The sequence below is a fragment of the Odontesthes bonariensis genome, chromosome 17 (assembly GCF_027942865.1).
Source record: "Odontesthes bonariensis isolate fOdoBon6 chromosome 17, fOdoBon6.hap1, whole genome shotgun sequence".
Taxonomy (NCBI): Eukaryota; Metazoa; Chordata; class Actinopteri; order Atheriniformes; family Atherinopsidae; genus Odontesthes; species Odontesthes bonariensis.
Genome location: NC_134522.1, coordinates 718170 through 744340, shown reverse-complemented (window position 1 = coordinate 744340; position 26171 = coordinate 718170). Strand labels below are relative to the sequence as shown.

Here is a 26171-nt window from a genome sequence, read left to right as displayed (position 1 = left end):
GGTAGGGATGGGAATTGATAAGATTTTTACGATTCCAATTCCATTTTCGATTCTGTTTAACGATTCGGTTCTTTGTCGGTTCCCTTATCGATTCTCATTTGGAGAAAAAGGACAACAAACCGGTCGGTTAGCATCAACTTTGTTTAGTTTAGAAGTAATACGACTCGTGACCTCACAAACCCAACAACGGTGAGGTCCACATTGGTCTATCCTGGCCTGGGTAATTTAACTCTTCCCTGCTCTGGTGAAAGGAGAAGCTGGAGGTAGAGGTGAACTGGGGGTAGTACCACCAGCCTCTGGCTCTGAGCCAGTCAGGCTCTGTCTCTCATGATTTCATCTAAATGTAATGCCTGAGAAGGCATTCATTTAACCTTAACCGTTACTAACAGCAGCTTTTACAATCAGGCAAATGGTGCTAACATGATAGGCAGTGTTTGTTAGTTAGTTACCTGCAGTGTTAGCCGAGGACATGCTAACGTTGCTAACGTTGCTGGGTTCAGATTCACCAACGTTAGTCCGGAGCGGATCGAAAACGCGACATTCATTCATAGTTATTGCATGTTGGTAGTATTTCCTCCCTTTGGTGAAATATTAACTTTGCAAGTTGCCCTGTTGTCGTCTTTTTTTAGGGATGTGTAACCAAACTTTCGAGCGTTTGTACCGCTTGGGCGCCATGTTTACTGTTGGCTGCTGGCTGCACTGGACTCGCCACGCAACGTTGCGTGGTGACGTCATTCGCGCCCACTGGAATCGATAAGGGAATCGTTTGCAAAATCGCCAAACGATTCCAAGGAATTGAAACACTGGGAAACGGTTCTCAACAAGAACCGGTTTTTGATTCCCATCCTTAATTGAGTCCCTACCGGACCATTACGAGCTCCTCATCCTATCCCTAAAGATAAGCCTTTCAGAGGAAGCTCGTATCAGTCGCTTGTATCTGAGACCTCATGATTTTGTTCACTGTTAACAGTTGTTGGTTTTAGGTGTGGGTTGGAAGGTAGATTGAGTGGTGAATCAATATCTTTGCCTCTACAGATGTTTTTCCAATCACCCTCTGTGTTCAGATACCCCACTTCCCGGTGTACACTCGCTCAGGTGAGGTGACCATCTCCATCGAGCTGCTGAGGTCCAGCTTCACGCTCGGCAGCGCCCATCTCGACCTCATCACCCGCTTGCACCAGTACATCTTCTCCCACATCCTCCGCCTGGAGAAACCTGCACTGGAGTTCAAGCCCACGCTGGCTGACTCGGCCTACTGCGTTCTACCTCTGAATGTCGGTGAGTACCGGGTTCTGTTCTCCACAGATGGTCATCTGCCTCCTTCCAATCGTTGATTCTGCTCACTGACCCGTTTAGTTGGAGGCTCCAGCACACTAGATATGGACTTTAAGTTCATGGAGGACATTGAGAGGTCTGAGGCCCGGACTGGCATTCCTACCACTAAGTACACCAAGCAGAACACCTTCACCTTCCAGCTGGAGGACTACCAGGACGCCGTCATCATTCCAAGGTACCATAGCACCGCCGGAACACGAGTGGTTAACCAGCTGGACTCTGAATGTGTGTTCTGCTCCTCCTCAGGTACCGTAACTTCGACCAGCCTCATCGTTTCTACGTTGCTGACGTCTACACTGACTTGACGCCACTCAGTAAGTTTCCTTCTCCGGAGTACGAGACGTTCGCTGAGTACTACAAAACCAAGTACAACCTGGACCTGTCCAACCTGAACCAGCCGCTGCTGGACGTGGACCACACCTCCTCCAGGTCTGCAGGTTTCTGCCCTTACTCTGGTTCCTGTGGTTCCTGTGGTTCCTGTGGTTCCCGTGGTTCCCGTGGTTCCCGTGGTTCCTGTGGTTCCTGTGGTTCCTCTGGTACCCGTGGTTCCCCTGGTTCCTGTGGTTCCTGTGGTTCCTGTGGTTCCTCTGGTTCCTGTGGTTCCTGTGGTTCCCGTGGTTCCTGTGGTTCCTGTGGTTCCTGTGGTTCCTGTGGTTCCCCTGGTTCCTGTGGTTCCTGTGGTTCCCGTGGTTCCTGTGGTTCCCCTGGTTCCTGTGGTTCCTGTGGTTCCCCTGGTTCCTGTGGTTCCTGTGGTTCCTCTGGTTCCTGTGGTTCCTCTGGTTCCCGTGGTTCCTCTGGTTCCTCTGGTACCCGTGGTTCCTCCGGTTCCTGTGGTTCCTGTGGTTCCTCCGGTTCCTCCGGTTCCTGTGGTTCCCGTGGTTCCTCTGGTTCCTGTGGTTCCTGTGGTTCCTCTGGTTCCTGTGGTTCCTCTGGTTCCCGTGGTTCCTCTGGTTCCTGTGGTTCCTCCGGTTCCTGTGGTTCCTCTGGTTCCTGTGGTTCCTCTGGTTCCTGTGGTTCCTCTGGTTCCCGTGGTTCCTCTGGTTCCTGTGGTTCCTGTGGTTCCTCCGGTTCCTCCGGTTCCTGTGGTTCCCGTGGTTCCTCTGGTTCCTGTGGTTCCTGTGGTTCCTCTGGTTCCTGTGGTTCCTCTGGTTCCCGTGGTTCCTCTGGTTCCTGTGGTTCCTCCGGTTCCTGTGGTTCCTCTGGTTCCTGTGGTTCCTCTGGTTCCTGTGGTTCCTCTGGTTCCCGTGGTTCCTCTGGTTCCTGTGGTTCCTGTGGTTCCTCTGGTTCCTGTGGTTCCTCTGGTTCCCGTGGTTCCTCTGGTTCCTGTGGTTCCTCCGGTTCCTCCGGTTCCTGTGGTTCCCGTGGTTCCTCTGGTTCCTGTGGTTCCTGTGGTTCCTCTGGTTCCTGTGGTTCCTCTGGTTCCCATGGTTCCTCTGGTTCCTGTGGTTCCTCCGGTTCCTGTGGTTCCTCTGGTTCCTGTGGTTCCTCTGGTTCCTGTGGTTCCTCTGGTTCCTGTGGTCCCTCTGGTCCCTCTGGTTCCTGTGGTTCCTCCGGTTCCTGTGGTTCCTGTGGTTCCTCCGGTTCCTGTGGTTCCCGTGGTTCCTCCGGTTCCTGTGGTTCCCGTGGTTCCTCTGGTACCCGTGGTTCCTCCGGTTCCTGTGGTTCCTCTGGTTCCTGTGGTTCCTCTGGTTCCCCTGGTCTCTCTGGTCCCTGTGGTCCCTCTGGTTCCTGTGGTTCCTCCGGTTCCTGTGGTTCCTGTGGTTCCCGTGGTTCCTCTGGTTCCTCTGGTTCCTCTGGTCCCTGTGGTTGAAACGTTTGTTTCCGCTCTATAAACTGTTCTGAAACGGTTCTCTCTCCTCAGACTGAACCTGCTGACCCCCCGCCACCTGAACCAAAAGGGCAAAGCTTTGCCTCTGAGCAGCGCCGAGAAGAGGAAGGCCAAGTGGGAGAGTCTGCAGAACAAACAGGTAGAACCAGTAAACCAGCTTTTGGTTCTCATGAGTCTGTTCAAAACCCAGGTTATCCTTCTGTGTTCTGTGTGTGTGGCGCAGATTCTGGTTCCGGAGCTGTGTGCCATCCACCCCATTCCCGCCTCCCTGTGGAGGAAAGCCGTGTGTCTGCCCAGCATCCTGTACCGGCTCCACTGCCTGCTGACCGCCGAGGAGCTCCGGGCCCAGACCGCCAGCGAGGCGGGCGTGGGCACGCAGACCCTGCCCCCCGACTTCAGGTGGCTACTCGCACATCACATGACACAAGTGGGGTCCATTTTAATTTTCTAGGATCAAACCAGCATGATCTTCAGATATGCGCTCTGATATGTGCTCTGATGCGTGCTCTGATACGCGCTCTGATGCGCGCTCTGATGCGCCCTCTGATGCGCGCTCTGATGCACGCTCTGATGCGCGCTCTGATGCACGCTCTGATGCACGCTCTGATGCGTGCTCTGATGCGCGCTCTGATGCACGCTCTGATGCGCGCTCTGATGCACGCTCTGATGCACGCTCTGATGCGTGCTCTGATGCGCGCTCTGATGCACGCTCTGATGCGCGCTCTGATGCACGCTCTGATGCGCGCTCTGATGCACGCTCTGATGCGCGCTCTGATGCACGCTCTGATGCGCGCTCTGATGCACGCTCTGATACGCCCTCTGATGCACGCTCTGATGCGTGCTCTGATGCGCGCTCTGATGCGCGCTCTGATGCGCGCTCTGATACGCCCTCTGATGCACGCTCTGATGTGTGCTCTGATGCGCGCTCTGATGCGCGCTCTGATGCGTGCTCTGATGCGCGCTCTGATGCGCGCTCTGATACGCCCTCTGATGCACGCTCTGATGTGTGCTCTGATGCGCGCTCTGATGCGTGCTCTGATGCGCGCTCTGATGCGCGCTCTGATGCGCGCTCTGATACGCGCTCTGATACGCCCTCTGATGCGCGCTCTGATGCGCGCTCTGATGCGCGCTCTGATACGCCCTCTGATGCACGCTCTGATGTGTGCTCTGATGCGCGCTCTGATGCGTGCTCTGATGCGCGCTCTGATGCACGCTCTGATACGCCCTCTGATGCACGCTCTGATGCACGCTCTGATGCGCGCTCTGATACGCCCTCTGATGCGTGCTCTGATGCGCGCTCTGATACGCCCTCTGATGCACGCTCTGATGTGTGCTCTGATGCGCGCTCTGATGCGTGCTCTGATGCGCGCTCTGATGCGCAATCTGATGCGCGCTCTGATACGCCCTCTGATGCGCGCTCTGATGTGCGCTCTGATGTTTCTGTGCAGGTATCCCAACTTGGACTTTGGCTGGAAGCGGTCCATCGACAGTAAGACGTTCAGCTGCTGCCCCGACTCCTGCAGCGAGGACGGTGACGGCCCCTGTGAGCACCAGCAGACCGTGAGCCCCGAGCTCGCCTCCACAGCACGTCCCAGCAGTTGCCGCTCTTCCTCACCGGCCCCTGGAGGCGACGCCTGCACACGGACAATAACTAACGGGACGGCCCCGGTTACTGACCACGGCCACCGAGACGAGCACCTTCACCTACATGATTGCCAACACTTCGGGCCCGACTGCTCGGGGCCCGGCCGCTCTGGGCCCGGCTGCTCGGGGCCCGGCCGCTCAGCGCCGCAGAACCACGAATCAACACACGCCTCTACCTCAGAACCTGTGCAGGCCCCACCCAGCCCCAGTCCTCCACAGCCCCGCCATGAATGTACGCCCGGGAGGACCTCAGACCACGGCAACAAAGCTACCTCAGACTGCGCCCCCGCAGCACCTTCCCCTGACCTCACCGCCGGAGGAGACTCCCCCAAGAACCTGGGGCCCAACCCAGGCCTGATCCTGCAGGCGCTGACGCTGTCCAACGCCAGCGACGGCTTCAACCTGGAGCGGCTGGAGATGCTGGGAGACTCCTTCCTGAAGCACGCCATCACCACCTACCTGTTCTGCACCTACCCCGACGCCCACGAGGGCCGGCTCAGCTACATGCGCAGCAAGAAGGTAACGCACACATGTGTGTACGTGTGGACACGTACAGGCCTGCTGTAAAAGAGGTTCAGCCTCCATCAGAAATGATTCATTTCTTCCCCTCGTGCTTCTTCATGTTTAAAAGAGGAACTTTTTCATGTCTTAGAAAGGTTCAGTAGATGTTCTGATGTTCTGATGTTCATGTCTTAGAAAGGTTCAGTAGATGTTCTGATGTTCATGTCTTAGAAAGGTTCGGTAGATGTTCTGATGTTCTGATGTTCATGTCTTAGAAAGGTTCACTAGATGTTCTGATGTTCTACCTGTTCATGTCTTAGAAAGGTTCGGTAGATGTTTTGATGGTCTACCTTTTCATGTCTTAGAAAGGTTCGGTAGATGTTCTGATGTTCTGGCTGTTCATGTCTTAGAAAGGTTCGATAGATGTTCTGATGTTCTACCTGTTCATGTCTTAGAAAGGTTCGGTAGATGTTTTGATGGTCTACCTGTTCATGTCTTAGAAAGGTTCGGTAGATGTTCTGATGGTCTACCTGTTCATGTCTTAGAAAGGTTCAGTAGATGTTCTGATGTTCTGATGTTCATGTCTTAGAAAGGTTCGGTAGATGTTCTGATGGTCTGCCTGTTCATGTCTTAGAAAGGTTCGGTAGATGTTCTGATGGTCTACCTGTTCATGTCTTAGAAAGGTTCGGTAGATGTTCTGATGTTCATGTCTTAGAAAGGTTCGGTAGATGTTTTGATGGTCTACCTGTTCATGTCTTAGAAAGGTTCACTAGATGTTCTGATGTTCTACCTTTTCATGTCTTAGAAAGGTTCGGTAGATGTTCTGATGTTCTACCTGTTCATGTCTTAGAAAGGTTCGGTAGATGTTCTGATGTTCTGATGTTCATGTCTTAGAAAGGTTCGGTAGATGTTCTGATGTTCTGGCTGTTCATGTCTTAGAAAGGTTCGGTAGATGTTCTGATGTTCTACCTTTTCATGTCTTAGAAAGGTTCGGTAGATGTTCTGATGTTCTGATGTTCATGTCTTAGAAAGGTTCGGTAGATGTTCTGATGGTCTACCTTTTCATGTCTTAGAAAGGTTCGGTAGATGTTCTGATGTTCTGATGTTCATGTCTTTGAAAGGTTCGGTAGATGTTCTGATGTTCTGGCTGTTCATGTCTTAGAAAGGTTCACTAGATGTTCTGATGTTCTACCTTTTCATGTCTTAGAAAGGTTCGGTAGATGTTCTGATGTTCTGATGTTCATGTCTTAGAAAGGTTCGGTAGATGTTATGATGGTCTACCTGTTCATGTCTTAGAAAGGTTCGGTAGATGTTCTGATGTTCTGATGTTCATGTCTTAGAAAGGTTCGGTAGATGTTCTGATGGTCTACCTGTTCATGTCTTAGAAAGGTTCGGTAGATGTTCTGATGTTCATGTCTTAGAAAGGTTCGGTAGATGTTCTGATGGTCTACCTGTTCATGTCTTAGAAAGGTTCGGTAGATGTTCTGATGTTCATGTCTTAGAAAGGTTCGGTAGATGTTCTGACGTTCTACCTGTTCATGTCTTAGAAAGGTTCGGTAGATGATCTGATGGTCTACCTTTTCATGTCTTAGAAAGGTTCGGTAGATGTTCTGACGTTCTACCTGTTCATGTCTTAGAAAGGTTCGGTAGATGTTCTGATGTTCTGGCTGTTCATGTCTTAGAAAGGTTCGGTAGATGTTCTGATGTTCATGTCTTAGAAAGGTTCACTAGATGTTCTGATGTTCTACCTTTTCATGTCTTAGAAAGATTCGGTAGATGTTCTGATGTTCATGTCTTAGAAAGGTTCACTAGATGTTCTGATGTTCTACCTTTTCATGTCTTAGAAAGGTTCGGTAGATGTTCTGATGTTCATGTCTTAGAAAGGTTCACTAGATGTTCTGATGTTCTGCCTGTTCATGTCTTAGAAAGGTTCGGTAGATGTTCTGATGGTCTACCTTTTCATGTCTTAGAAAGGTTCGGTAAATGTTCTGATGTTCTGGCTGTTCATGTCTTAGAAAGGTTCACTAGATGTTCTGATGTTCTACCTTTTCATGTCTTAGAAAGGTTCGGTAGATGTTCTGATGTTCTACCTTTTCATGTCTTAGAAAGGTTCGGTAGATGTTCTGATGTTCTACCTGTTCATGTCTTAGAAAGGTTCGGTAGATGATCTGATGGTCTACCTTTTCATGTCTTAGAAAGGTTCACTAGATGTTCTGATGTTCTACCTGTTCATGTCTTAGAAAGGTTCACTAGATGTTCTGATGTTCTACCTGTTCATGTCTTAGAAAGGTTCGGTAGATGTTCTGATGTTCTACCTTTTCATGTCTTAGAAAGGTTCGGTAGATGTTCTGATGTTCTACCTGTTCATGTCTTAGAAAGGTTCGGTAGATGATCTGATGGTCTACCTTTTCATGTCTTAGAAAGGTTCGGTAGATGTTCTGATGTTCTGGCTGTTCATGTCTTAGAAAGGTTCGGTAGATGTTCTGATGTTCTGCCTGTTCATGTCTTAGAAAGGTTCACTAGATGTTCTGATGTTCTACCTTTTCATGTCTGAGAAAGGTTCGGTAGATGTTCTGATGTTCTACCTGTTCATGTCTTAGAAAGGTTTGGTAGATGTTTTGATGTTCTGCCTGTTCATGTCTTAGAAAGGTTCGGTAGATGTTCTGATGGTCTACCTGTTCATGTCTTAGAAAGGTTCGGTAGATGTTCTGATGTTCTACCTTTTCATGTCTTAGAAAGGTTCGGTAGATGTTCTGATGTTCTACCTGTTCATGTCTTAGAAAGGTTCGGTAGATGATCTGATGGTCTACCTTTTCATGTCTTAGAAAGGTTCGGTAGATGTTCTGATGTTCTGGCTGTTCATGTCTTAGAAAGGTTCGGTAGATGTTCTGATGTTCTGATGTTCATGTCTTAGAAAGGTTCGGTAGATGTTCTGATGGTCTACCTTTTCATGTCTTAGAAAGGTTCGGTAGATGTTCTGATGTTCTGGCTGTTCATGTCTTAGAAAGGTTCACTAGATGTTCTGATGTTCTACCTTTTCATGTCTTAGAAAGGTTCGGTAGATGATCTGATGGTCTACCTTTTCATGTCTTAGAAAGGTTCGGTAGATGTTTTGATGTTCTGGCTGTTCATGTCTTAGAAAGGTTCGGTAGATGTTCTGATGTTCTGCCTGTTCATGTCTTAGAAAGGTTCACTAGATGTTCTGATGTTCTACCTTTTCATGTCTTAGAAAGGTTCGGTAGATGTTCTGATGTTCTACCTGTTCATGTCTTAGAAAGGTTTGGTAGATGTTTTGATGTTCTGCCTGTTCATGTCTTAGAAAGGTTCGGTAGATGTTCTGATGGTCTACCTGTTCATGTCTTAGAAAGGTTCGGTAGATGTTCTGATGTTCTACCTGTTCATGTCTTAGAAAGGTTCGGTAGATGTTTTGATGTTCTACCTGTTCATGTCTTAGAAAGGTTCGGTAGATGTTTTGATGGTCTACCTTTTCATGTCTTAGAAAGGTTCAGTAGATGTTCTGATGTGCTACCTGTTCATGTCTTAGAAAGGTTCGGTAGATGTTTTGATGGTCTACCTTTTCATGTCTTAGAAAGGTTCACTAGATGTTCTGATGTTCTACCTTTTCATGTCTTAGAAAGGTTCGGTAGATGTTCTGATGTTCTACCTGTTCATGTCTTAGAAAGGTTTGGTAGATGTTTTGATGTTCTGCCTGTTCATGTCTTAGAAAGGTTCGGTAGATGTTTTGATGGTCTACCTTTTCATGTCTTAGAAAGGTTCAGTAGATGTTCTGATGTTCTACCTGTTCATGTCTTAGAAAGGTTCGGTAGATGTTTTGATGGTCTACCTTTTCATGTCTTAGAAAGGTTCACTAGATGTTCTGATGTTCTACCTGTTCATGTCTTAGAAAGGTTCGGTAGATGTTCTGATGTTCTACCTGTTCATGTCTTAGAAAGGTTCGGTAGATGTTCTGATGTTCTGCCTGTTCATGTCTTAGAAAGGTTCGGTAGATGTTCTGATGGTCTACCTGTTCATGTCTTAGAAAGGTTTGGTAGATGTTCTGATGTTCTACCTGTTCATGTCTTAGAAAGGTTCGGTAGATGTTTTGATGGTCTACCTGTTCATGTCTTAGAAAGGTTCAGTAGATGTTCTGATGTTCTACCTGTTCATGTCTTAGAAAGGTTCAGTAGATGTTCTGATGTTCTACCTGTTCATGTCTTAGAAAGGTTCAGTAGATGTTCTGATGTTCATGTCTTAGAAAGGTTCGGTAGATGTTTTGATGGTCTACCTTTTCATGTCTTAGAAAGGTTCGGTAGATGTTTTGATGGTCTACCTTTTCATGTCTTAGAAAGGTTCACTAGATGTTCTGATGTTCTACCTGTTCATGTCTTAGAAAGGTTCGGTAGATGTTCTGATGTTCTACCTTTTCATGTCTTAGAAAGGTTCGGTAGATGTTCTGATGGTCTACCTGTTCATGTCTTAGAAAGGTTCGGTAGATGTTTTGATGGTCTACCTGTTCATGTCTTAGAAAGGTTCAGTAGATGTTCTGATGTTCTACCTGTTCATGTCTTAGAAAGGTTCAGTAGATGTTCTGATGTTCTACCTGTTCATGTCTTAGAAAGGTTCAGTAGATGTTCTGATGTTCATGTCTTAGAAAGGTTCGGTAGATGTTTTGATGGTCTACCTGTTCATGTCTTAGAAAGGTTCGGTAGATGTTCTGATGGTCTACCTGTTCATGTCTTAGAAAGGTTCGGTAGATGTTCTGATGGTCTACCTGTTCATGTCTTAGAAAGGTTCGGTAGATGTTCTGATGTTCATGTCTTAGAAAGGTTCGGTAGATGTTCTGATGTTCTGCCTGTTCATGTCTTAGAAAGGTTCGGTAGATGTTCTGATGTTCTGCCTGTTCATGTCTTAGAAAGGTTCGGTAGATGTTCTGATGTTCTGCCTGTTCATGTCTTAGAAAGGTTCGGTAGATGTTCTGATGTTCTGCCTGTTCATGTCTTAGAAAGGTTCGGTAGATGTTCTGATGTTCTGCCTGTTCATGTCTTAGAAAGGTTCGATAGATGTTCTGATGTTCTGCCTGTTCATGTCTTAGAAAGGTTCGGTAGATGTTCTGATGGTCTACCTGTTCATGTCTTAGAAAGGTTCGATAGATGTTCTGATGTTCTGCCTGTTCATGTCTTAGAAAGGTTCAGTAGATGTTCTGATGTTCTGATGTTCATGTCTTAGAAAGGTTCGGTAGATGTTCTGATGGTCTACCTGTTCATGTCTTAGAAAGGTTCGGTAGATGTTCTGATGTTCTACCTGTTCATGTCTTAGAAAGGTTCGGTAGATGTTCTGATGTTCTGCCTGTTCATGTCTTAGAAAGGTTCGGTAGATGTTCTGATGGTCTACCTGTTCATGTCTTAAAAAGGTTCGGTAGATGTTCTGATGGTCTACCTGTTCATGTCTTAGAAAGGTTCACTAGATGTTCTGATGGTCTACCTGTTCATGTCTTAGAAAGGTTCGGTAGATGTTCTGATGTTCTACCTGTTCATGTCTTAGAAAGGTTCGGTAGATGTTCTGATGGTCTACCTGTTCATGTCTTAGAAAGGTTCGGTAGATGTTCTGATGGTCTACCTGTTCATGTCTTAGAAAGGTTCAGTAGATGTTCTGATGTTCTGGCTGTTCATGTCTTAGAAAGGTTCGGTAGATGTTCTGATGTTCTACCTTTTCATGTCTTAGAAAGGTTCGGTAGATGTTCTGATGGTCTACCTGTTCATGTCTTAGAAAGGTTCGGTAGATGTTCTGATGTTCTGGCTGTTCATGTCTTAGAAAGGTTCGGTAGATGTTCTGATGTTCTACCTTTTCATGTCTTAGAAAGGTTCGGTAGATGTTCTGATGGTCTACCTGTTCATGTCTTAGAAAGGTTCGGTAGATGTTCTGATGGTCTACCTGTTCATGTCTTAGAAAGGTTCGGTAGATGTTCTGATGTTCTACCTGTTCATGTCTTAGAAAGGTTCGGTAGATGTTCTGATGTTCTGCCTGTTCATGTCTTAGAAAGGTTCGGTAGATGTTCTGATGTTCTGCCTGTTCATGTCTTAGAAAGGTTCGGTAGATGTTCTGATGTTCTGCCTGTTCATGTCTTAGAAAGGTTCGGTAGATGTTCTGATGTTCTGCCTGTTCATGTCTTAGAAAGGTTCGGTAGATGTTCTGATGTTCTGCCTGTTCATGTCTTAGAAAGGTTCGGTAGATGTTCTGATGTTCTGCCTGTCGCCCAGGTGAGCAACTGTAACCTGTACCGTCTGGGGAAGAAGAAGGGTCTCCCCAGCAGGATGGTGGTGTCCATCTTCGACCCGCCCGTCAACTGGCTGCCTCCAGGATACGTGGTGAACCAGGACAAGAGCGGCGCCGACAAAGTGGACTCGGAGGAGGTGGGTGCTGCTGTTTCTGCATGAATGGGTCCAGTTCTATGTGTGCTGGTCTGACCCGTTTGTCGTCTCTGATCATTCACTCTGATTAGAGGCAGCATTTTAAGAATGTTGGGCCCCTGAAGTCCCAAACCTGTGGGGTCCTGTCGCTCCCAGACATTTTGGACCCAGATACTTCATGATGGGCCTTCTGGTTGCTGTTAATAAGATTTAACTATCATCTGTACCTTCTGTACTTTCTGGGAGCACACAGAGGAAAACTTCTGGGGCATGGAATATAGGGCCCGACCGATATGGTTTTTTCAGGGCCGATACCGATAATTATGGTAAATGGAGGCCGATAACCGATATGTGCAACCGATAAATAGAAACATTATTCACGATAAATTAAAAATAACACACACTGATTTTTTAATTGTAAAAAATGAAAAGTATAGGGAGCTGCCAGCAGCATTTGTAAAATAAAGCCAAACATAACTTAGAATAAAACAGGAAATAAAATAATAATATAAATACATAATTATCAATAAAAAAATAAATCGCTCCCTGCTATGAGAATACTTGAATATATGCTGTTTTTATATTAAGAAGTAATAGAAAATGAACTGACTAAGAACAAAAAATCAAGTGTAGGGAGCTGCTTATAGCATTTTTAAACAGTAAAATAAACATCAACATCCCTCGCGTCGTGTACTGCTTCATGAAGTTGTTCACCTTACACCATGGTTGTTAGCGCAAGCCTGCTAGCTACTTGGTGGTGGTGTGACAGCCTGTCTGGCTACCCGTAACAAGATGTTACTCCAGATGTTTGAAACGCAGCGACTGGCCAAAACTTAATTCTCTTAAAGTTAATTAATAGGGACATTCCGACCAATCACCGTTGGTTCTAACGTGCTGGGTAACCAGTTGTTACGGAACAAGATAGGCTCTCACACCGGCAGGCTACCAAGTAGCTAGCAGGCTTGCACTAACATATGGTTAGTCTCAGGAACAAACACAAACACGTTTTATTTGGTCTTCATTGACCATGGCTTTCAGTCCACCTTTTGTGTAGAACTACAGACACGTTCACGTTTCCATGTGGGGGTTTAAAAATGACTGTACACTATGCTGAGACTGCTTTATGGACAACCGTTTCAGTGAAGAGTATTCGCCGTCATTCTGGTTGTCCTTACGTGAGCTAAAGGTTTGCGTCGTTACACAGATCAAATGGACCATTTTCACTAGTTGTATAAAGACGTTGTGGTGCCATGCTTTTGCAACGTTGGTGTGTTTGTGACTTAGTGCAGGGGATAAGGCTTCGTATATGCTTACCTTGAAGGGAGTTTGTTCTCTCTGCTTCAGGTAGTACTGCCACCACCGTGGCCCCACTTGCCCCGCAGCCGCCTTGAAACCGCTCACAGCAGGGATGGGAATTGATAAGATTTTTACGATTCCAATTCCATTTTCGATTCTGCTTAACAATTCGGTTCTTTATCGATTCCCTTATCGATTCTCATTTGGGGGGAAAACGGTCGATTAGCATCAACTCTGTTTAGTTTAGAAGTAACACGAGTCATGACCTTACAAACCCAACAACGGTGAGGTCCACATTGGTCTATCATGGCCTGGGTAATTTAACTCTTCCTGCTCTGGTGAAAGGAGAAGCTGGAGGTAGAGGTGAACTGGGGGTAGTACCACCAGCCTCTGGCTCTGAGCCAGTCAGGCTCTGTCTCTCATGATTTCATCTAAATGTAATGCCTGAGAAGGCATTCATTTAACCTTAACCGTTACTAACAGCAGCTTTTACAATGAGGCAAATGGTGCTAACATGATAGGCAGTGTTTGTTAGTTAGTTACCTGCAGTGTTAGCCGAGGACATGCTAACGTTGCTAACGTTGCTGGGTTCAGATTCACCAACGTTAGTCCGGAGCGGATCGAAAACGCGACATTCATTCATAGTTATTGCATGTTGGTAGTATTTCCTCCCTTTGGTGAAATATTCACTTTGCAAGTTGCCCTGTTGTCGTCTTTTTTAGGGAAGTGTAACCAAACTTTCGAGCGTTTACTGTTGGCTGCTTTCTGCACTGGACGTCATTCACGCCCACTGGAATCGATAAGGGAATCGTTTGCAAAATTGCAAAACGATTCCAAGGAATTGAAACACTGGGAACCGGTTCTCAACAAGAACCAGTTTTAGATTCCCATCCCTACTCACAGCGTTCAGTAGCCACCCCGCCCCCCAACTTGCGCCACGGCCGCCTTGAAACCGTTCGCAGCCTTGGGTGTTGATTGGTTGTATTCCGTGTGCCAAACAAATCAGATGCTTTGACGGGCGGGGCAATGCTCATGAACTCAAAGTGGCGAGAGCAGAAGACGCGTTCAGAACGAAACGGCTGCAAAATTGGTTGTGAAAATTATACAAACTTATCGGTGGACATTTATGGAAAGTATGGCCAATGCCGATATCCCCAAAATGCTAAATATCTGCCCATAATCGGTCGGGCCTTAATGGAATATCCCTCCAGTGTTTCTTTAGTCTTTAGGACCACAGAATATCTGAGTTTTGTCCACATTTATCTGGACCTGCTGGGCTCCAGCCGGCGGACATCTTTTTAATCACGTAAACTCTCAGATATCAGAGCTGCTTCTCATGGCGACGCGTATCAACGACACCCAAAAGTACAGAAAGGCGCTGGACGAACACGCCAAATGACTCTGTGTGCAGTAACTGCACCGTTTCAGGAGCCTTTACATGTGATTCACATGTGTTTGTGTCCTTTATCCAGGCCAGAGAGGAGCTGCTGTCCAACGGGAGATCTGGGAACGACTTTGATGATGATGAGGAGGAGGAAGAGGAGGAGGAGGAGGGAGAGGGCGAGGAGGGTGAGGACGCAGACGAGCTGATGTTGAAGGAGGAGCCGAAGGACGAGGTCAACATGGAGGACGACCTGGAGTACTACAAGGAGCACATCCGCTTTATCGACAACATGCTGCTGGGATCCGGAGCCTTCGGGAAGAAGATCTCCCTGAGCAGCTTCCCCCCCTCCCTCAGCCCGGGCCCCTCCCCCACCGTGGAGTCGCCCTACGAGTGGAAGGCCCCCAAGAAGCCCCCCCACTCCGCCGCGGCCCACTACCCGGCAGAGCCGGCGCCCAGCGGGCCGTCGGACGAAGAGTTCGACTACAGCTCGTGGGACGCCATGTGCTACCTGGACCCCAGCAAGGCGGGGGAGGAGGACGACTTCGTGGTGGGCTTCTGGAACCCATCGGAGGAGAACTGCGGCGCCGAGCTCGGCAAGCAGTCCATCTCGTACGACCTGCACACGGAGCAGTGCATCGCCGACAAGAGCATCGCCGACTGCGTGGAGGCGCTGCTGGGCTGCTACCTGACCAGCTGCGGGGAGAGGGCCGCCCAGATGTTCCTCTGCTCGCTGGGCCTGAAGGTGAGCCGGCACAGAACCGACCCAACGGCCTGCTGCTGGGCATTTCAGTTCAGAGACCAGGTTTAAACCAGGTGTGTTCCAGGTGTAGACCAGGTATAGACCAGGTGTGGTCCAGGTGTAGACCAGGTGTGGTCCAGGTGTAGACCAGGTGTGGTCCAGGTTTAAACCAGGTGTGTTCCAGGGGTGGTTGCCTGGCTGTTCACCAGCACACAGATCCAGTGAGTACCTCTACAGGTGTGTCTCTGCTGCCTACAGGTGTTACCGTTGGAGAGAGGCAGCCTGAGCTGTCACACCTCACCTGTGGACCTGAGCTACGGTTGGCTGAAGATCCCGCCCCGCTGCATGCTGGACCATCCGGACGCAGCGCGAACGCTCCACCACCTCATCTCCGGCTTTGAGAACTTTGAAACGAAGATCAACTACACCTTTCAGAACAAGGCCTACCTGCTGCAGGCCTTCACCCACGCCTCCTACCATTACAACACCATCACAGGTGAGACCGCACCGCACAGGTGAATGGTTCTGGGTCTAAGTTGGAACCTCCAGAACCAGCTGTAGCTCTATCCGATCAGCTGAAGTGGTCTAAAGGTTCTGCTCTGAGCTCTGGACTCTCTCCTCAGATTGTTACCAGCGGCTGGAGTTCCTGGGCGATGCAATCCTAGACTACCTCATAACGAAGCACCTTTACGAAGACCCGCGCCAGCACTCCCCTGGGGTTCTGACCGACCTGCGCTCAGCTCTCGTCAACAACACCATCTTTGCCTCCCTGGCTGTGAAGTACGACTACCACAAGTACTTCAAGGCCATCTCGCCCGAGCTGTTCCATGTCATCGACGACTTTGTGCAGTTTCAGCTGGAGAAGAACGAGATGCAAGGCATGGACTCTGAGGTGAGTCCTGGTTCTGCATCCGTTTCACCTACATGATTGCCACATCTGATTGCCCCCGTCAGATGGAGGGTTTACGGTTACGCCCCGTCAGGTGGAGGGTTTACGGTTACCCCCCGTCAGGTGGAGGGTTTACGGTTCCCCCCGTCAGATGGAGGGTTTACGGTTACCCCCCGTCAGGTGGAGGGTTTACGGTTACCCCCCGTCAGATGGAGGGTTTACGGTTACGCCCCGTCAGATGGAAGGTTTACGGTTACGCCCCGTCAGATGGAAGGTTTACGGTTACCCCCGTCAGGTGGAGGGTTTACGGTTACCCCCGTCAGGTGGAGGGTTTACGGTTACGCCCCGTCAGATGGAGGGTTTACGGTTACGCCCCGTCAGATGGAAGGTTTACGGTTACGCCCCGTCAGATGGAAGGTTTACGGTTACGCCCCGTCAGATGGAGGGTTTACGGTTACGCCCCGTCAGATGGAGGGTTTACGGTTACCCCCCGTCAGGTGGAGGGTTTACGGTTACCCCCCGTCAGATGGAGGGTTTACGGTTACCCCCCGTCAGATGGAGGGTTTACGGTTACCCCCCGTCAGGTGGAGGGTTTACGGTTACCCCCCGTCAGATGGAGGGTTTACAGTTACGCCCCGTCAGATGGAGGGTTTACTGTTACCCCCCGTCAGATGGAGGGTTTACGGTTACCCCCCGTCAGATGGAGGGTTTACTGTTACCCCCGTCAGATGGAGGGTTTACGGTTACGCCCCGTCAGATGGAGGGTTTACGGTTACGCCCCGTCAGATGGAGGGTTTACTGTTACCCCCCGTCAGATGGAGGGTTTACGGTTACCCCCCGTCAGATGGAGGGTTTACGGTTACGCCCCGTCAGATGGAGGGTTTGCGGTTACGCCCCGTCAGATGGAAGGTTTACGGTTACACCCCGTCAGGTGGAGGGTTTACGGTTACACCCCGTCAGGTGGAGGGTTTACGGTTACGCCCCGTCAGATGGAAGGTTTACGGTTACACCCCGTCAGGTGGAGGGTTTAGGTTTACGCCCTGTCAGATGGAGGGTTTAATGTTACGCCCCGTCAGATGGAGGGTTTACGGTTACGCCCCGTCAGATGGAGGGTTTACGGTTACGCCCCGTCAGATGGAGGGTTTACGGTTACGCCCCGTCAGATGGAGGGTTTACGGTTACACCCCGTCAGATGGAGGGTTTACGGTTACACCCCCGTCAGATGGAGGGTTTACTGTTACCCCCCGTCAGATGGAGGGTTTACGGTTACACCCATCAGATGGAGGGTTTACGGTTACCCCCCACAGATGGAGGGTTTACGGTTACCCCCCACAGATGGAGGGTTTAGGGTTACACCCCATCAGATGGAGGGTTTAGGGTTACACCCATCAGATGGAGGGTTTAGGGTTACACCCATCAGATGGAGGGTTTACGGTTACGCCCCGTCAGATGGAGGGTTTACGGTTACGCCCCGTCAGATGGAGGGTTTACTGTTACCCCCCGTCAGATGGAGGGTTTACTGTTACCCCCCACAGATGGAGGGTTTAGGGTTACACCCCGTCAGATGGAGGGTTTAGGGTTACACCCGTCAGATGGAGGGTTTAATGTTACCCCCCACAGATGGAGGGTTTAGGGTTACACCCCGTCAGATGGAGGGTTTAGGGTTACACCCGTCAGATGGAGGGTTTAATGTTACCCCCCACAGATGGAGGGTTTAGGGTTACACCCCGTCAGATGGAGGGTTTAGGGTTACACCCGTCAGATGGAGGGTTTAATGTTACCCCCCACAGATGGAGGGTTTACGGTTACACCCCGTCAGATGGAGGGTTTAGGGTTACACCCCGTCAGATGGAGGGTTTACGGTTACACCCCCGTCAGATGGAGGGTTTACTGTTACCCCCCGTCAGATGGAGGGTTTACGGTTACACCCATCAGATGGAGGGTTTACGGTTACACCCCGTCAGATGGAGGGTTTACTGTTACCCCCCACAGATGGAGGGTTTAGGGTTACACCCCGTCAGATGGAGGGTTTAGGGTTACACCCCGTCAGATGGAGGGTTTAGGGTTACACCCCGTCAGATGGAGGGTTTACGGTTACACCCCCGTCAGATGGAGGGTTTACTGTTACCCCCCGTCAGATGGAGGGTTTACTGTTACCCCCCGTCAGATGGAGGGTTTACTGTTACCCCCCGTCAGATGGAGGGTTTAGGGTTACACCCCGTCAGATGGAGGGTTTAGGGTTACACCCCGTCAGATGGAGGGTTTACGGTTACACCCCGTCAGATGGAGGGTTTACTGTTACCCCCCACAGATGGAGGGTTTAGGGTTACACCCATCAGATGGAGGGTTTAGGGTTACACCCATCAGATGGAGGGTTTAATGTTACGCCCCGTCAGATGGAGGGTTTACTGTTACCCCCCGTCAGATGGAGGGTTTACGGTTACGCCCCGTCAGATGGAGGGTTTACTGTTACCCCCCGTCAGATGGAGGGTTTACGGTTACGCCCCGTCAGATGGAGGGTTTACGGTTACGCCCCGTCAGATGGAGGGTTTACGGTTACCCCCCGTCAGATGGAGGGTTTACGGTTACGCCCCGTCAGATGGAGGGTTTACTGTTACCCCCCGTCAGATGGAGGGTTTACGGTTACGCCCCGTCAGATGGAGGGTTTACGGTTACGCCCCGTCAGATGGAGGGTTTACGGTTACGCCCCGTCAGATGGAGGGTTTACGGTTATGCCCTTATTCTGACCCACCTTTGATCAGCTGATCCGGGTTTGTTCCCGTGTGTGACTGCTTCCTGTTTTTCTGGCAGCTGCGACGCTCTGAGGAAGATGAGGAGAAGGAGGAAGACATCGAGGTCCCGAAGGCCATGGGGGACATCTTTGAGTCGCTGGCGGGGGCCGTTTACATGGACAGTGGGATGTCCCTGGAGACGGTGTGGCAGGTGTATTACCCCATGATGCGGCCGCTGATAGGTGAGCTGATGGCGCTGCGTCTGTCTGCCCGTTTGTTTGTTTGGATCTTCATCCTCTTCATCCTCCTCTTCCTCCTCCAGAGAAATTCTCCGCCAACGTGCCGCGCTCGCCTGTCCGAGAGCTGCTGGAGATGGAGCCAGAAACTGCCAAGTTCAGGTAGGCCCGGTTCTTACGTTCTGAGGTTCTGGTTACCTGTTACCTGTCTGGAGCATGTTCTGACCCAGGTTCTGTGGTTCTGTTTGCAGCCCTGCGGAGCGCACGTACGACGGGAAGGTGCGCGTGACGGTGGAGGTGGTCGGAAAGGGCAAGTTTAAAGGCGTCGGCCGCAGCTACCGGATCGCCAAGTCGGCGGCGGCGCGGCGAGCTCTGCGCAGCCTCAAAGCCAATCAACCTCAGGTCCAGAACAACTGAGCTCCGGGTCGGAGCTCGCAGCATTAGAACCGAAGCTACCGGCGCCGGCGGAGAACCAGCAGCTTCCCAGCACGTGGTGGCGCTCGCCACGCATCTGCGGCGTACCGCGGGACACCGAGACGGCTGGGGGACACCGAGGCAGCCGGGGAACCCAGCGACCGGCGGCCCACCGCAGCCCACCGGACCGGTCCGACATCACGGCTGACATCGCAGCGTCACCTTTTGTTCTTTTGTTTGCGCAGACACAATCTTTCTTTCTGCTTCGTGTGATCACATGAGTGCTTTATTAGCCACGTGAGGCCCCGCCCACGCTTACTGTGTAGTGTTAGACTGTACATATTTCAGAAGAAGAAGAAGAAGAAGAAGAACGCTCACCTCTTCAGCGCCCCAAGCTTCTACAGATGGCGTTCTTCAGTTTGCACTTACCCCATTAGCTCTGTTTCAATGCCACATCCACGCCAAATCATGTCATAGCAACGAAATCAATATGTGAGATACAGATGGTGGGGAGCCCTGTGGGAGCCCTATGAGGCCATGTGGGGCCCTTTGGAGCCCTGTGGGACCCACTGGGGGGAACTGTGGAACCCTGGGGGCCCTCTGGAGCCCACTTGGGACCCCGGTCCTTTCATGTGGAGGTGGGCCCTGTGGACCCCTTTGGAGCCATGTGGGGCTCCGTGGTCCCCGGTCCTTTCATGTGGGGCCCTTTTGGGGCCCCGTGGTCCCCGGTCCCTTCATGTGGGGCCCCTCACACCCTGCGATAGGAACCCAACATTCCCAGTTACTGTAATTTAACGTAGTTCTGAAGCATGTTGTTGTAGCTCATGTTGTAACCATGACGACTGGTTCTCAGTGTTCGGCAGGTGTGTGTGTGTGTGCGTGTGTGTGTGTGTGTGTGTGGCCTTGTGGGGCCCCTGGCGGGGGCCTTGTGGGGCCCCTGGCGGGGGCCCTGTGGGGCTCCTGGTGGCGGCCATGTGGGGCTCCTGGCGGTGGCCCCGTGGGGCTCCTGGCGGCGTTCCTCTGAACCAAAGCTGAAGCAGATTTGACACTCGGAGGCTGGGGGCGGGGCCTGAGGGAATCATCTGTGTTCTGATTGGTTTGTGTCATCGAGCCCTTCTTCACCTGAATACCTCAGCATGCATCTCCGTCTGTTTGGTGCTGTGTTCGTAAAGCTTGAACTTCTCATCTTTTGCACTGTAACTATGATACCTCTTTATTTGACCTTTGACCTCTGTATTTGACCTTTGACCTCTTTGTTTGATCTCTTTATTTGACCTTTGACCTCTTTGTTGGACCTCTTTATTTGACCTTTGACCTCTTTTTTTGATCTCTTTGTTTGACCTTTAACCTTTTTATTTGACCTTTGACATCTGTTTGACCTTTAACCTTTTTATTTGACCTTTGACCTCTGTATTTGACCTTTGGTTTGTCCCGTCGCGGGGGTGGACGTAGTAGCGGCTGTGATTGGGTGCACAGTTAAGACACGCCCCCTGAGGGTGTGGCCCCGCCCAGAATCCTCTGCTGGGTCTGCAGAGTTCTGTTTAAGCTCTCTGGGCCGGTTCCGTCTGGTTCTATCAGAACCCGAGAGGTAAATGAATTCTGGACCCAAACCAGGTCGGGTTCAAGTCGTTCGCTCACCGCCAACCTGTCACCTGACCCCTCTGGAGCCCCGGTTCAGTCCGGTTCGGTCCGGTTCGGCCCGGTTTCCTTTGCTGTGGGGTTCCTTTGGACCCATTTACTGGCAGCTGGAAGGAAAAACCCACTCAGACCCGGTTCTGTTGATGTGGGTCTGACACCACAAAGACGAGATGAAGGATAACTGGACCTGACGAAGTTCTGCTGTTTGAGCAGAACCTGCAGAACCTGCAGAACCTGCAGAACCTGCAGAACCTTCAGCCTTTCCCAGCTGGTTCTGTTCCGACCCGTTTTTCCCCGTCGGGTTTCATGGTGGCTCATCATTGTTTTTGGGTCATCGGTTCTGTTTCCGTCTCGTGTTCCATCAAACTGAGCCGACCCGCTAAAGTTTCCCTCGCGGTCACACTGAGCTGGATCAGAACCACCTTCTGGACCTCAGTCCCTGAGCCCACAGGAGGTTCTGCCGCCTGAGGGGAACCGGTTCTGTTTGGATGGGCCGTCTGAGCAGCATGAAGAGGTGACAGAGGTCCAGGGGGCACCGGGCCGAACTCTGGGCCGCTGCGACCCGGCCGGACAGAACCGGGACAGAACCTGGACTCCTCCCCATACTGTACCAGCCGGCTGCACCTTATGGATCACAGATACTTTTATTTGTTCTTCTGGGTTTTTCTGTTCTTTGTTTCTAATTGTAGCCTCGTGTATCTCAATAAAGTTTCTGTATGCTCAGCCGTCTGGACATGTGACTCACAGCTCATTCATCAGGGGGGACTGGGCCGTGGGACTGGACCCGGGCCGGGGGACTGGACCCGGGCCGGGGGACTGGGGGACTGGGGGACTGGACCCGGGCCGGGGGACTGGACCCGGGCCGGGGGACTCTTTTAATCTGAGTCTAACTGACCCACTTTGACCTGATTTATCACGCTGATTATTCTGCTCAGAGCGGGCCGGCCCACAGCACATGGACCCGGGCCGTGGTTCTGATCCTGATCCAGGAGTTCTGATCCTGATTCCGGAGTTCTGATCCTGATCCAGGAGTTCTGTTTGGAACAGAAGAAACGGATCACAGACATCTGGTACTCTCAGCTGTCTGATGGACTGGTCATGTGACCAGAACCGTTCTGTCAGGTGGTCTCAGGTGGGATGGAACCTGAAAACAGATGTTTAACATCATAAAGTCAACATTTAAACACGTTTTATGTTAAACTAAATGCTGTTTAAAGATATTTAATGAAACCAGAGTTCAGAAATATTCCTGCAGTTACATTATTCCGCCACTAGATGGTGGTGCAGCACCCGTACTGGCTGCCTTCTTCCTCTGCGGACTGATACGTTTACAGAAAATAGTTCCAACTCAAAATGACTAAAAACGAAGTTTTGTGGATTTTCTTTATACATTTTTCTCAAAACTTCGTTCTGATGATCCAAAAAATCTTTTTTACATGAACCGAACAACTTAAAGCCTCTCTGTCACTTCTCCATGCCTGGAAAACCGCTCCTTTCATGACTTTTCCAGGCCTGGACAATGACAATGAGCTCCTTTCCTGGCTTTTCCAGGCCTGGAAAATAACAGAGGCGTCCTCTCAGGCCGTTTCCAGGCCTGGAAAATGACAGAGGTGTGGTCTCAGGCCTTTTCCAGGCCTGGAAAATGACAGAGGTGTGGTCTCAGGCCTTTTCCAGGCCTGGAAAATGACGGAGGTGTGGTCTCAGGCCTTTTCCAGGCCTGGAAAATGACAGAGGTGTGGTCTCAGGCCTTTTCCAGGCCTGGAAAAGGACAGAGGTGTCCTCTCAGGCCTTTTCCAGGCCTGGAAAATGACAGAGGTGTCCTCTCAGGCCTTTTCCAGGCCTGGAAAATGACAGAGGTGTCCTCTCAGGCCTTTTCCATGCCTGGAAAATGACAGAGGTGTCCTCTCAGGCCTTTTCCAGGCCTGGAAAATGGCAGAGGTGTGGTCTCAGGCCTTTTCCAGGCCTGGGAAATGACAGAGGTGTGGTCTTAGGCCTTTTCCAGGCCTGGAAAATGGCAGAGGTTTCCTCTCAGGCCTTTTCCAGGCCTGGACAATGACAGAGGTGTGGTCTCAGGCCTTTTCCAGGCCTGGACAATGACAGAGGTGTGGTCTCAGGCCTTTTCCAGGCCTGGACAATGACAGAGGTGTGGTCTCAGGCCTTTTCCAGGAGCCTTGAGGCGTTTCCTGCTGAATGAAGCCGGTTTAAACAGATCGGAGTGGTGATGTGTGCAGACTGTAAGCTGAAGGGTCAGACTGCTGGTCAGGTGGGCGGGGCTTAATGGTGACTTATTACCTGTGCTGATAATGTGCAGACTGTTGCTGTGTCACATGAGCCATTTATCCTGCGCTGTAATAACAAAGAGACCCCGGGGGGGGGGTTCACCGACCTGTGGGAGAAGTTGGACTCTTGGATTTGTTCTGTGATGGAGCATGAGGTCGGTTAGAGTCCAGCTGATGATTGAAGCCTTAGAGAGTGTTAGCAAACAGCGGATAATTGCCCCCTCCTCCCCCGTCTGATGAGAGGTGCATATTGAAATGAGGTTTGGGCTCGGGGTGCTCGGGAGGCGGCGTGGACACAGTGGGAGGGGTAATTAGAAATATCATTTCAGCTCCTGCTCGCCTTATTTCCATCCAGCATCACCTCGGCCGCGCAGGTAAATTGCTCGCTGTAGAAGGTAATGAGCGGCGGCCGGGCCCCGCACCACATCCCTTTGATTTAACCTAAATGAGAAATATGCCATCGGGGGGGGGGGCTAAATCATAGTGACTTTAAATATGAGCCCGGCTGAACCGGAGGGGATGAAGTATGATATTATGTTGGATGATGGAGCGGCCGATGATGAAGGAAGAAGACTGGAGTGTTCACTCTGCTCCACAGGCGCACTTTCATCTAATTGGGTGATTTATTCAAACACCGGGAAATAAAATGAGGCTTTCATGTGATGGACTCATGATGTTGGACAGAATCATGTCAGGTGAGGGGAGGGGGGGCGTGGAAGGATACGGATACTTCAAAAACAAAACTTGGTTTATTCACAAAGAGAAGGGCAACATAAAGCGCGGCTGAGCCGGATACCAAAACTAAACTGTGACAAACTAAACATGAATATGGTAAAGAAAAGACTCGACATTAACTCGACTTTAACTCTACGTGACTTGGCCACTCACTGTGACAGTGACTGGTGAGGATCTGGACATGAACATGAACAAACCGGGAGACTAAATACTGTGGTGGGTTATTGGTGAGTGAGTGCAGCTGATGGGGAAAACAGGAGAAGGAAGTGAATCTGATGACCTGAACATGGGGACTGAGGAAAGAACCATGGCAAAACATGGAGAGACTTAACTAAACATGAACTTAAAAACTAAGACGTGACCTGAACTAAAACCTGATTAAACACAGAACTAAAAACATGGGGAAAACCCCATGAACGTGACAAATCAATAACGTCAGAATCCACCAATAACGTCAGAATCCATCAATAACATCAGAATCCATCAATAACGTCAGAATCCATCAATAACTTCAGAATCAATAACGTCAGAATCCATCAATAACGTCAGAATCAATAACGTCAGAATCCATCAATAACTTCAGAATCAATAACGTCACAATCCATCAATAACGTCAGAATCAATAACGTTAGAATCAATCAATAACGTCAGAATCCATCAATAACATCAGAATCAATAACGATAACTGTGATGGAACCGGACCGGCTCACCTGTGGGGGACTGTGATGGAACCAGTGGCAGAGGCATGCAGATCCTCCACCTGAGAAGCTCAGGGAGTAAATCACATGTTCAGTTGTACAGAACCGCCTGTGAGCTTCTCTACAGACCCGGTTCTGATCGGAGGAATCAGCAAACTTCAGATCAATAAGGTGAACCACAGACCCGGTTCTGATCGGAGGAATCAGCAAACTTCAGATCAATAAGGTGAACCACAGACCCGGTTCTGATCGGAGGAATCGGCAAACTTCAGATCAATAAGGTGAACCACAGACCCGGTTCTGATCGGAGGAATCGGCAAACTTCAGATCAATAAGGTGAACCACAGACCCGGTTCTGATCGGAGGAATCGGCAAACTTCAGATCAATAAGGTGAACCACAGACCCGGTTCTGATCGGAGGAATCGGCAAACTTCAGATCAATAAGGTGAACCACAGACCCGTCTGCAGCTGATTCGTCTCAGCAGGTCGATGCTCATCACCTGAGCAGACTTCCTGTCACCATGTGTAACCAAAGCGGGTCGGACCGGTTCCCCTTCATGGCGGCCTGTAGGTGTTTGGGCTGAAAAAGACTCAATTATCTGCAAACCTGTATATTAAAAATCATATCCTAATATTCCCAGATATTAAAAATCATTTCCTAATATTCCCAGATATTAAAACATATCTCGATATTCGCAGATATAAAACATATCCTGATATTAAATCATATCCCGATATTCCCAGATATTAAATCATATCCAGATGTTCCCAGATATTAAACCATATCCAGATATTCCCAGATATTAAATCATATCCAGATATTCCCAGATATTAAATCATATCCAGATATTCCCAGATATAAAACATATCCCGATATTCCCAGATATTAAATCATATCCCGATATTCCCAGATATTAAAACATATCCAGATATTCCCAGATATTAAATCATATCCAGATATTCCCAGATATTAAAACATATCCAGATATTCCCAGATATTAAAACATATCCCGATATTCCCAGATATTAAATCATATCCCGATATTCCCAGATATTAAATCATATCCAGATATTCCCAGATATTAAATCATATCCCGATATTCCCAGATATTAAAGCATATCCAGATGTTCCCAGATATGAAAACATATCCCGATATTCCCAGATATTAAATCATATCCAGATATTCCCAGATATTAAAACATCCATATTCCCAGATATGAAAACATATCCCGATATTCCCATATATTAATCATATCCCAATATTCCCAGATATGAAATCATATCCCGATATTCCCAGATATTAAATCATATCCCGATATTCCCAGATATTAAAGCATATCCAGATGTTCCCAGATATGAAAACATATCCCGATATTCCCAGATATTAAATCATATCCAGATATTCCCAGATATT

At 49.4% G+C, this 26171-nt stretch overlaps 1 protein-coding gene across 2 annotated transcripts in view; it reads left to right on the top strand.

The window, feature by feature from the left end:
* The window catches only part of dicer1 (dicer 1, ribonuclease type III), a 41327-nt gene extending 19561 nt beyond the window's left edge, over positions 1 to 21766 (top strand). The window contains exons 17-29 of one of the 2 annotated variants that reach the window (XM_075448901.1): positions 1065 to 1278; positions 1357 to 1510; positions 1582 to 1764; positions 3197 to 3302; positions 3387 to 3562; positions 4612 to 5326; positions 11566 to 11718; positions 14484 to 15137; positions 15393 to 15630; positions 15758 to 16026; positions 18835 to 18997; positions 19078 to 19153; positions 19243 to 21766. In XM_075448901.1, coding sequence (XP_075305016.1) covers positions 1065 to 1278; positions 1357 to 1510; positions 1582 to 1764; positions 3197 to 3302; positions 3387 to 3562; positions 4612 to 5326; positions 11566 to 11718; positions 14484 to 15137; positions 15393 to 15630; positions 15758 to 16026; positions 18835 to 18997; positions 19078 to 19153; positions 19243 to 19408 — 3267 coding nt within the window. In that variant the 3' untranslated portion in view covers positions 19409 to 21766. Of the gene's footprint in view, positions 1 to 1064; positions 1279 to 1356; positions 1511 to 1581; positions 1765 to 3196; positions 3303 to 3386; positions 3563 to 4611; positions 5327 to 11565; positions 11719 to 14483; positions 15138 to 15392; positions 15631 to 15757; positions 16027 to 18834; positions 18998 to 19077; positions 19154 to 19242 lie in introns of those variants that run through there. The other variant, XM_075448902.1, reaches the window with a different exon arrangement.
* The last annotated feature ends 4405 nt before the right edge of the window (positions 21767 to 26171 follow it).